Consider the following 11273-nt stretch of genomic DNA (forward strand, 5'->3'; position numbering starts at 1 on the left):
GGTTTTATCCTGTACTTCGAAATCAAAGTATGTTCTCTAGCACTCGAATTTGACAAGGCTTTTGCATAATATTAAATTTGGAAATAGAATTTCAAAATCCAAATATCTACACACAATACTTTTAATTTTATTAATTATACTTAGTCGAGAACACTGAACTAGTGTCATTGCGCTTTGAAATAGGGTGCTAGAGAATAGGGCAATCCCATATTCTCTCTATTTTATATGGTGGGTGGGGGTTTCTCTAGCTCTAGAGAAAATGTCCTTGCCAAAAAAGCAATGAGAGAGGGAGCTAACCTCTTCTATTAAAAAGTAATAAGATTAATCTATTTACTCTTATCGGTATTATAAAACACTTATTTTTTTAAAAAAAAAATATTCTTTTGGAAAAATACAGTTCAATCATGTTCTATCTCAAACATATATTCACTCAAATAATTGTTTTTACTGAACTACTCTTATATATAATCAGGTAATCAGTTAATTAGGCACAAACAATCCTTACTTATTTATTTAATTTAATAAATTATAAATTGGTTAATCAGGTAAAATATCTATTATCTCCTATAATTTATTAAACAATAAATAAGTATTTACCTATTATTTAATGAATAACAAAAAAAAATCGAAAAACGGGTAAAGAGATTATTTTCCCTTCGTTTTAGGAGATAGGCTGCTGCTGTAATTTTGTATTTTCCCTATACACGTATCAGTTAAACCCAACTGGGTTGGGGGTTTTTTAGTGAATCACTCGAAGTCATGTATGTTTCACCCTCGTGCTGTCGGGTCTCAACACAACTGATGAAATCTCGCTCCAATCCGGTCTAACCCCAGCATCGTCCCCTGCACCGTTCCGTCGTTGCTGCTATTCTTCACCTTTGGACGAGAAAGACGCCTTTTCTTCTTCGAGATCGGATTTTAAAGCCGTTCTATTCTTCATTTTATCAATGTAAGCTCTTAACTAGTGATTTCGTTTTGAAATCTTTCAGTTGTTTGCTTCTTCCGGGAGACACAAGAATAATCCGTTTGTGCATTTTGAATTTCTACCAAAGATCTTCGCTCTGGAGTGAATGTTTCTGTCTTTTTCTTCTCCATCTTCCTCCATGTATGAAGCTCTTTTTGGTCTTTCCTGTTCTCTCTTACTTTACATTTAACTAGCTACGATGCTGCCCCTTGAAGAATAGTTTCATGACTAGGCAGTCAAAACCGGCTTTTTAATGGTGTCGGAAGGGGGAAATATGCATGAGAAGATGAGAGCATAACGCCTTCCACAGTTTTCTCGAACTGTTTAGCCCATGTGACATTACAACAGTTTTCTTCTGGAGTCCCCCAAACCGCTTTATATATATTTATATATATAACCTCTGGTACACGACCCATAGCACTGACAAACCTTTTATAATATAATTGTAGGTCTTCTCATCTGTATTTCAGCTCCTTCCTCCCTTACCCTGAAAATGTACATTTGCGGTTCTTATACTCGCTTGGGTCTCTTGATTGAAGATTCTATTGATTGCAGATTTTGGTGAGTTGCATCCAGTTGAAGCTTATCTCATCTATCTGGGTCTTCAGTGTGCTGATCCTGAAGGTTTATTGCTTCGATCCAGCATGTTATATCCTTAATTTGGTGCAGATTGTTTTTAAGCAGAGCTGTGTTTTCTTTCTTTCACTATTTTTGCTCTGTTGAGACATTATTCTTTAGTTTTGGTTTGTCTGATGCATGAGTATCTGGGTACTCTGTTTTTAGTCGAGAACGTTGAAACTTGAAATATCCATGCATATTTTATATGTTATCCATGCTCTACTCGTATTTTCATTTGTTTTCTCTAAGTTGAATTTCTCTGCCAGAGAGTATTTGTGCTCTTATATAGCACTTCAATGTGGATTGAAGTTCATATCGAATGCTGCTTCTTTGAAGAAGATTCCGCACTTTCTTTACTGTCAAAACTGTCCAAATATGTTCTCAGTGGAGGGGCTTCCTCCCTTTGTAATTCAGTTCTGCCCTGTTTTTGGTTGCTTCTGGGCAGGCTTGAAAGTATGGTATTGATTTCCAGCATTCACTGTAGCCTTGCCCATTGTAAAAAAACTAAGGATGACTATCTCAATTGTGCCACCAAGAGAACTGGAGATTGATTGGAGCCTTTCTCCAAATACACCACTAGACTGCTGCTAACACAAAACCCCAAAATAAGTTCCAAAGCTTGGGGATGGGCCATGGCTGAGAATGAAGCTTGAAAATGAGTTTGGTAGGCAGACTAGATGCCAAATTTATTACAGATGACACTTAAAACGGCAGAGCAAAAATAACAATGCATCAAAATCTGGTTTTTTTATTCTTCCAAGTTACCACATAGCTACATAGCTTTCCAACACCATTAATAGTTGGACAACCTGCGTGCAGGAGAGGTGGGTCACTTTCCCAAACCAAAAAGTTATCGGTGCCACACGTCCCACTCGACCGTTAAAGTCTCTGGGCTTCCAACTGAAGGCCGAAGTCCACTAGGTCCCTCTCATTCAAACCCTTTATTTCAAATAATTCTCTTGACTATATAAAATTTTCAACAATAGTATGGAAAATTCCAGCTCCATAAAAAGTGCTGGTGTGCTTCAAAGTATAGGATTCTGACCGCTGATCCCCATATCTGTCAAGGTCAGATCATAGATGACACGAGATGCAATTTTTCTATAGATTTGATGAGTATGAAAGTCACTCTTAATTCATTTCCCATTTGCCTTTGCTGTTTGGAGTGTTAAGTTGTGGAGCCTAATCAGCGCCCTATGCTGAGTTGGTATGTGGATCGACCTTCGCGGTAAGGTCGTCGTGGGGGTTGGAAGGGGGGGCGGGAAGCCCCCCTTCCCTGGGGTGTGGGGGTGGAGTCCCCGCCTGGTCCACGATATATTAACTGTTGTTTCACTAAGGGCAGTTTGGAAATTTTACTCTTGTATCGCGGTTGCCCTAGTTTTCTCTTTATATAATTGAGGGGCACCGCTATTAGGGTTTTATCATCACCGATAAGGAGCTGGAGTTGTAGCTCGAGAGAGGTTAGAGAAAACACCTGTAAGTATGTGCGATTTCTCTTGTAAACTATTTCATCTTTAAAGTGGATTACTGCAGCAACGAATGACAGGACATAGTCTCACCTTGAGGCGAACCTGTATAAATCTTGTTGTATTTTCATGTTTACTTTCCTTTTCTTCCGTGATTATTATTATTGCTCTCGTTAGTTTGGAATTAGGGCATCTAATTCCTAACATGGAGCATCATTTTGCAAGTATTTGGCCTACATTTTCATGTCCCTAGCTCCTTCACAAACTTTCTAATTTAGTTGTTTTGGGTAGATGTTTATCAAAATAGGTGAAAACTTTGTGGTTGTTGGCTTTTGTAGACACCATTTGGGCCTTATGGATGGAGACAAATCATAAACCTTTGACAATATATTCCTATCAATTCGGGGAGTTGTTGAGTGTAAGGTTCATTATATGCATCTCCAGATCAGGAAGTGCTCTTCTTTTCAGCATATGACAAGTGCAATTTTGAGGATGCATGGGTGGGATGTGATCGCATTTTCAGTGACATTAGAAGTACTTCAATTGTACCATGGAAGCATCCGGAGTAAGGGTGGCCCAAATTGAACTTTGATGGTCACTCAAGGGGAAGTCCAGGCCTTGCAGGAGGTGGGGGCCATCTTTCATGACTTTTCTCAGGACATGTGTTACGGGTGTACTATATTCTATTAGGTGTATGTCATTCTACTAAAGTGCAACCTGAGCTTTGCTGTATGGGTTGGGAATATTTAAGCGGAATTATGTTTGCCCTCTTGTTATAGAGGAAATTCTAAAGTGGTCATCCGTTGGTTTTTTCTTCGCATAGCTCTCCCCATTGGAGGATTCTGGTTGGCTTATGGCAAGATTGTAGATATTTTTTATGGCCTTCAGGTGGATTGGTGTCACATGGTTAGAAGAGCAAATGGGATGGGTGATTCCTTGGTTAAGATGGGGGTTTCCCCTCTCCACATTGTTGAAGGCAATACTTACCATATTGTTAATCCAGGATGATCATTTCATTTCAGATTTTGTTTGTACTCATTTATTTGATTGGCCTAGGTTTTGTTTTAAAGTTTCATTAGCCTAGGTGTTTCTATATCTATTGAAAGCCACCAGCCTTCTTCTACTCTCCTCTTTAATGAATCTCTTATTTTTGTCAAAAAAAAATATCATTGGAAAATTTTCCTTTTAAAAAATGTAAATATCCTTTGACAAATTTCTTGCATTTTTGCTTTCTCAATTTATTTTTCTCATCATTTCTTATAGGAGCAATATGTGTTAAGGAATAGTCCCACATGGATTAGTGAGTACAAAGATCTTGAGTTTATTAGTTGGGAAAAAGACTTCCTAAGTTGGCTAGTCATTTTAGAATGGGCCTTGGACCCTACTTCACATAGTATCAGAGTAGGTACTCATATGTGGGCCTACACATAAATTATTCACTTTTAGAGCCACAAAAGAGGGCCTACACCTAAATTATCCACTTGTAGAACCACAAAAGAGGGCTTACACCTAAATTATCCACTTGTAGAGCCACAAAAGAGGGACACCTAAAATTATCCACTTGTAGAGCCACAAAAGAGGGACACCTAAAATTATCCACTTTTAGAGCCACAAAAAGGGGTCTATTCCTAAGTTATCAACTTGTAGAGCCACAAAAGAGGGCCTACACCTAAATTATCCACTTGTAGAGCCACGAAAGATGGCCTACACATGAGGGGGAGTGTTAAAGAATAGTCCCACATGGATTAGAGAGTACAAAGATCTTGAGTTTATTAGTTTGGAAAGAAGCTTCTTAAGTTGGTTAGTCATTTTGGAGTGGGCCTTGGACCCAACTTCACAATAAAAATTTATTTTCCTAATCCCTTTAATTATTCGTGGAATAAGAGGAATTGGGTTGAGAGTTTTCCCATCCCCTATAACCAGCATATGCATCATAAAATTTTAGTCAAACAAAAAATTTACTACATGATTTTCCTATTGACACAACCATTCCCTAGTTAGAATTTTTTTTCTTTTTGTTGGAAGATAAGGTCAAGCCCAAACGACCAAGGAAGGCCCACATATGTAAGATTATTATAAGATGGACTACATGACCAAGGAAGGCCCACAAGATGGGCCCAAGCCCATAAGAAGTAGGACCCATAATGATTACCAAGAGCCGGCATCCTTATCACATCAGTTGGAAGATCAAGAAGGACTCACAAAAGTATCTTTATCTTAGGGTCACAACCAATAAGAGTTTTAGTTTAAGTTATATTTGTCTTTTATCAATATTGAGTTACCTAATTATGTTAGGACTTACCTTAAGTGTTAGAGTTTGGGTGTAATTGGGACAAGGGTAGTTTTATTGTAATTGGACTCTACTACCTTCCTCTATTATAAATAGAGGTTCATGTACTCTGATTACAACAAGTTACTGATGTTAATGAAATATTTCACTTTTCCATAAATTCAACACTTTTCTTCATCTTATTTGGTCAACTTAGTAACCTACTTTTAGTTGTGCAACTTTTGTTTCTGTATTCTAGGTTTATTCTTGTAGTTACTGTATCCTTCAATTATTTTTGCTTTTTGTGAATGTTATATGCTCTTTTGATGATGTCATACTGCAGATTGAGTTGGCATTTGAGCATGTTATACGGGGAGAAGAAACAAGCAATGGTCGTGACTTAAGGACAATGAATTTGAAATGTAGGGTGTGGTGGCCCAGACAACTCTTATCTTCTGAACCTGACAAATCCCTCATTCTCTTTGGGTGGTTTGTCCGCTCTTCCTTTTCTTCTCTTGATGTCGTTGTAGCAAATGCAGTTCCTGTGCATCGTACCTTATGTTCTTTTTCTGTATCTGATCTTCAGGTAAGAATTGTTTTAGGCCCTATTTCTTTGTGGTTGTTGATGACTAGTTAGTGGCACAACCTCTTGACGCTAGCTTTTGAATTTGATGTGTATGTAAAAATTGGGATGCCGAGGCACTTTTTAGCATGGCTATATACCTATTTTGGTTTTAGTGGTACATGGAGAATATATATATATATACATATAATGGTATATGGAGAAATATGACCCGCCCAAGTAATTTCCTCTATCATAAGGAAAAACCTAGTGTAATGAAGTGCTTTGGCTTGGTGTACCAGATAACAAGAAACTGAGAAGGTTTTAATTTTGACAGAAAGTTCTTTTACTAACATTCTTTTCCTCTCTTTATTGATCAGAGGTCCCTTCATTCTGTAAATGGAGAAATATCAATGCTACTACAGGACCATGCTATTTATACTACTCTTGGATACTGCAGACCTGGCAGTGACTATGAAATGCTTAATGGGAGGTTAACAAGTGTTCTAATGGAGGAAGTTGCTACCACAAAGGCAACCGACTGTAGCTTTGCTTCACCGCCAAACAGCCAGAAAATTCATGAAGATGCAAATTGTATCAAAAGCCATGAAACATGGTGGTGTGGTTGCCAAAAGCTTGATGGATTTTTGAAATCATACAAAGAATCTTCTATTACTTCTGGTAACTGGATCCAGTTTACTTCTAGTCCCATAAACATCTCTAAAGAGGTCAGCTGGATCCCTAAGTTGCATCACATTCATTTTGAAGGCCAACTTCTTTCTTGCTGCGATGCTCACGTATGTAAGTCAATAATACTTGCATTCCTCTTCTATTTCTAAGCCCTGTCATGAGCCTCTTTTGAACTCTTCTGGATGCTTTCCTCAGGTGATAATCTATGAGCAACCAAATTTTGGTGCTCATCATTTTTCATCAACATCCTGGAATTACTCTGAGCAACAGCAAAGCACTTTGAAGAGGCCCAAGTGGGTTGATGAGCTACTCAGAAGGCAGCAACTCTCTGACTTGGTAATATAATACAACAAGTTTGTCTAATTGTCTTGTAACTTCAGGTTACTGTTTGGTGCTATTTGAAAATGGTTTAACATTCATAAAAAATTAAGAAAAATCATTAATGCAGGATATGGTGTTTCTGGCTCTTAATAGTGCAGATGCTGCGAAGATGATCTTCAATGGTTACCAAGTCTTACCATCTACATATAAACAGTTGGGTATTAGATCTCCATTTGACAGTAGTTGACTTTGCCAGAGTGACTTTGTTTTTAGTTGACTTCTGTTGATGATTGGTGAAGGTGCATTCTGTTTGTGCAGGTTGATATGGAGTTCTGTGGCCATTTTTGTCGCTTCAATTTCCACTCTGCTTTACTTCATACTTCAGTTTTGTCATAAGTGTCTGAGTTATGGATCACAAAGGTTGATTTACAAAGCATTAGCAATGAGGGTTTGCCACACATGGAAAAATGTACATATCCGTTGTTGTCAGCTAGTGTATTGGCCAATATTCCTTCAAAGTAGCTGTTCCAGGTAATTCAGTTATGGTAATTAAATGTGTTCTGAAGTTCTGATAGGTACTGCCTTTGGATCTCTTTTCATTCTGTCATGTAAGTCATGAGAGTAAGGAAAACTATTGTCTCATGGTCCTGTCATCAATGTTTAGCTTGTTTATGTGATTAGGGCCGATACTGTGTTATGCGTACTTTGAGTGGGGGCTCGTGATAATTCTAGTACAATATGACCCCCTTTTCATATATGAAATATTTTGGGTTGTATTGCCATAAGAGTAACCTTTTCTTTGTTTATTGAAGCTATAGATGAGTATACTAGATGAGATTTTAAGTTGAAGCCATTGCATATGGTGGTACAACATAGTGACTCTATCATGAAAGGAAGCTCAGTCAATGTGGATTGATAGACTTTTGGGTTTTAAATTGTCTGTGCAGCTTATCAGTGAAACTCTTTGTTAGGTTCTGTAACATGTGCCTGACTTGTAGGTCTGAATCAAGTGTGGAGCATGCACACCATGCTGCTATTCGTAAGCATGCCATGTGGTCGAGCATTGCTGTTGACATTCTGCTGGGGAATGTTGTTGGTGTGACTTTGTATATCTATACAGAGGCTATATACAACTGTATCTTGCACCTAACCTGTGAAATTACTAATAGCATATTGCGTTCGGGGTGTGCATGGCTGATGGGGGTCCCTGCTGGCTTTAAGCTCAATAATGAACTTGCTACGGTCCTTGGGATGATATCACTTAATGTAATTCAAATCTGGTCAACAATTTGGTTCTTTATGAGTTTCCTCCTCCCTTATTTCATTAAAGGGGTTGCCATTTCTGGAATCATGTTGGGGGCGACTGTGCCAGCCGCTCTTCTTATAGATGTGCTTAAATTTGTAACATTGCATCTTTCAGCTCTTCATTGGTTTATCTCGCTTCTGTATTCACTTCAGATCCAAGCTTTGACATCTCTATGGCGCCTTTTCAGGTAGTGTGTTGCTCAACTCGGATGTAAAACTGAATTCAGTCAAGTCCTAAAAACCAAAGCACACAAATGAGGAAGTAGGAATATACAGTCTTGTGGTCATACCACAAATGTGGAGTCTACTATTGAAAATTATGTAGCACCATCTGATTGAATTTTATTTTCTCTCCTCTGTTTTTTCCTTATAAAGGTATTTAAGAAAACTTGTTAACCTATTTGCAGTGTTGTACACTCATTCATGTGCTGATACACTGAGTAAAACATGTTACTTATCCACAAACATTTAGATAATGATGAATTAAGCTATCTTGCAGAAAACTATATTTAAGAAATTAGAGAATAGGACAAGAATCACTCCATTTTGAAACAAGGAAGACCTTGATACTTTAGTGGCTTAGTTAATCATATGAGTTGACATTCCTTATGAACTGCATGACAGAGGTCGAAAGTGGAATCCCCTTCGGCAGAGGCTCGATAGTTATGATTACACCGTGGAACAGCATGTTATGGGGTCACTCCTCTTTACACCTGTCCTACTGATGCTACCGACTACTTCAGTTTTTTACATTTTCTTCACTATTATGAAAACCACCATGAGTTGTATCTGTATTCTGGTTGAGGTTGCCATTTCTATCCTTCATGCTACACCCTATACTGAAATCTTCCTTTGGATGGCGAGGCCTCAAAGATTTCCTTCTGGTGTGTGGTTTAAAATATTATCTGCTCAAAGTATGGAGCCACCCACTTCTCCTGAGCATGTGTTTGTTGGTGATGGACATTCACCTTCTGATTCGGTGACAGTGATGCCAATACAACAAAGCAGTGAAGTTTCAGGGATAGTGGTTTCTATTCTTCAAAGCAACTTTGCAAATATAGGTAAATCAATCCTGCCATTCTTGTGGTAACTCCGCTCTTTGCATATTATTACTTGAGGACATTTCTTGTGAATCTGTCTGCATAGCAGGAGGGGGAAAAATGATAATACCTACCAATGTAGTAGGCAAAAGACTAGGTTTTTCCTTATATATCTCCAATGAATGTCTGACTTGTCCATAGTTTTTGTTCTGCTTTATGGATAAAAATCAACCATGTATGGCTGCTGGACTCTAGTCATTGCTTCTGTACAGTTGATTGTGTATGTATCTAATTCAGAAAGCTCTAACTGCACCTATTTGGAATCTTGCAGAGCAAATCATTCTGCCATACTACAGAAAAGTCTTCCAAGGAGTTTCTCTTTCTTCAGGTGCTTCATGGGCATATGGTATATTTAGTGGGAAAAGGTGAAATTACTGTTCTTTCTGTGTTTCAAGTGGTATATACAGTCGATTAATAGTTATGAAACTAAATTGCAGCTTTTGCTCTGCAGTGTACCTTCTGCTTTGCATACTCGTCTGCCCCCACCAATGCCTTGGATTCACATGCGCTACGACCACTATTGGTGGCTGTGCCATGATTTGGTGCTCGCTTGTGGACTGGGAAACAGCCAAGGATTATTTGAATCATCTACTCGTCCGACCTACTAACTCAACATCATTTCTGCCTGCATCTTGATTCAATATCTTCATGTATTAGTTCTCACGAAAATAGCAATTTTGTCACTACATTGCATGTTAATGGACTGTTTAGCTTCTTGCATCAAACTGTCCTAAACCAATTAGAATCCAGTTGCCATATAGTCAAAATCTCCAAATTTATTTGTGAATTCCTGCCCCTGTTTTCAAATGTCAAGATTTGGGTTTTAACGACTGTAAGGATTTAAATCAAGTCAAGGAATGCTGCTTTTACCCAACAGACTAGTACTAGTAAGTTGAGTTGGTAGAAGACAATATCTACTCCCAAAAATCAATGTACTGTTCATTTCACAGCATTATATTATACCTGCGGCAATGAGCAGAAATTGTCGGCATAGACCTGAGTAGAAACCACTGAAGGGAGCCACTAGGGAAGAACCCAATGCTTCGTGGAATTAATACTTTTCATCTTTTGTACTTTATTTTGGTATCAAGTGTTCTTGTATGAGATGACTTTTATCTTTTTATCTATGACCCTTCTGAATAGACTCCTCGCACCTCATGGCAAGAATTTAGTCCTTGTAGCCATGCAAGGCTAGGCTCGAATCCGCTAAAAGAGAAAAGCTGTTCTAGGAAAGGTCTTCTTATTGCATTCTAGACTAATGGAGATGAAGGTATAGAGGCTTACCAGAATTGAGTTTGCCTTCAGTTTTTTAACTTTTAGGGCTAGTACTTTCCTGTTCATTTTCTGGACTTTATGGATTATATCATGGTGAAAGAAGAACACACGTTTGGAGAAAAATAAGGAGAATAGGGTTATGGAGTTCGTCCAAATCTTTTTCCTTAAGTTTTATTTATAATTGATAAAAGTATAATATTATAATTATACATTTCATCTTAGTAAAAGTAAAGAAAAGACAAGAAACATAAATTAATTATATTAATGATACTTTAATTATATCATATTTTCTAACACTTCCCCTCAAGTTGGGAAGTAATGGAAGTGATGCCATCTTGAAACAAATAACATAGACGTAGTAATAAGTTACTTTATCATGATATCCCAAGGATATGTACGTTACTAGACATAGACTCTCAAATGGTAGAAATAAGTAATAAGTTGAAACCGACCTCAAATTATTTCGAACAAATATAATGATATTAATCATTAAAAAGGGTAATGTCTATCATTCACAAGACGACGGGAACCCAATAAAAAGTCTCAAATGACTTAAAAACGTCCATATAAATAAAAAGGGACCAACCAAAGCAACGTTCCAAAAGGGTTGGCTAAAGGGGTAAGTGAGAGTAAAAAAAAAAGACGATAGGAGAAAGACTACCAAATAAAAGGGTAATGGGTAATGAAGAAGATAAGATGAAGA

The 11273-nt window shown here is 37.7% G+C and overlaps 1 protein-coding gene across 5 annotated transcripts; it reads left to right on the top strand.

Moving 5' to 3' along the window:
- The first annotated feature begins 789 nt into the window (after nucleotides 1-789).
- LOC137960018 (uncharacterized) lies at nucleotides 790-10164 on the top strand. 5 transcript variants are annotated; one of them, XM_068807470.1, is made up of 11 exons: nucleotides 790-949; nucleotides 1520-1588; nucleotides 5661-5903; nucleotides 6260-6676; nucleotides 6765-6905; nucleotides 7018-7103; nucleotides 7209-7421; nucleotides 7889-8383; nucleotides 8820-9256; nucleotides 9567-9660; nucleotides 9747-10164. In XM_068807470.1, exons 3-11 carry the CDS (start codon nucleotides 5727-5729, stop codon nucleotides 9901-9903), a joined length of 2217 nt encoding a protein of 738 aa, XP_068663571.1. In that variant the 5' UTR covers nucleotides 790-949; nucleotides 1520-1588; nucleotides 5661-5726; the 3' UTR covers nucleotides 9904-10164. The 5 variants fall into 5 exon arrangements, with proteins under 5 accessions (XP_068663571.1, XP_068663594.1, XP_068663579.1 ...); XM_068807493.1 differs by lacking the exon at nucleotides 7889-8383; XM_068807478.1 differs by lacking the exon at nucleotides 1520-1588.
- The last annotated feature ends 1109 nt before the right edge of the window (nucleotides 10165-11273 follow it).

Source organism: Aristolochia californica, unplaced genomic scaffold (genome assembly GCF_029961685.1).
Source record: "Aristolochia californica isolate CCGP_79_NKW_82.1479 unplaced genomic scaffold, dmAriCali1.0.hap1 SCAF_1, whole genome shotgun sequence".
In the NCBI taxonomy this organism is placed as follows: domain Eukaryota; kingdom Viridiplantae; phylum Streptophyta; class Magnoliopsida; order Piperales; family Aristolochiaceae; genus Aristolochia; species Aristolochia californica.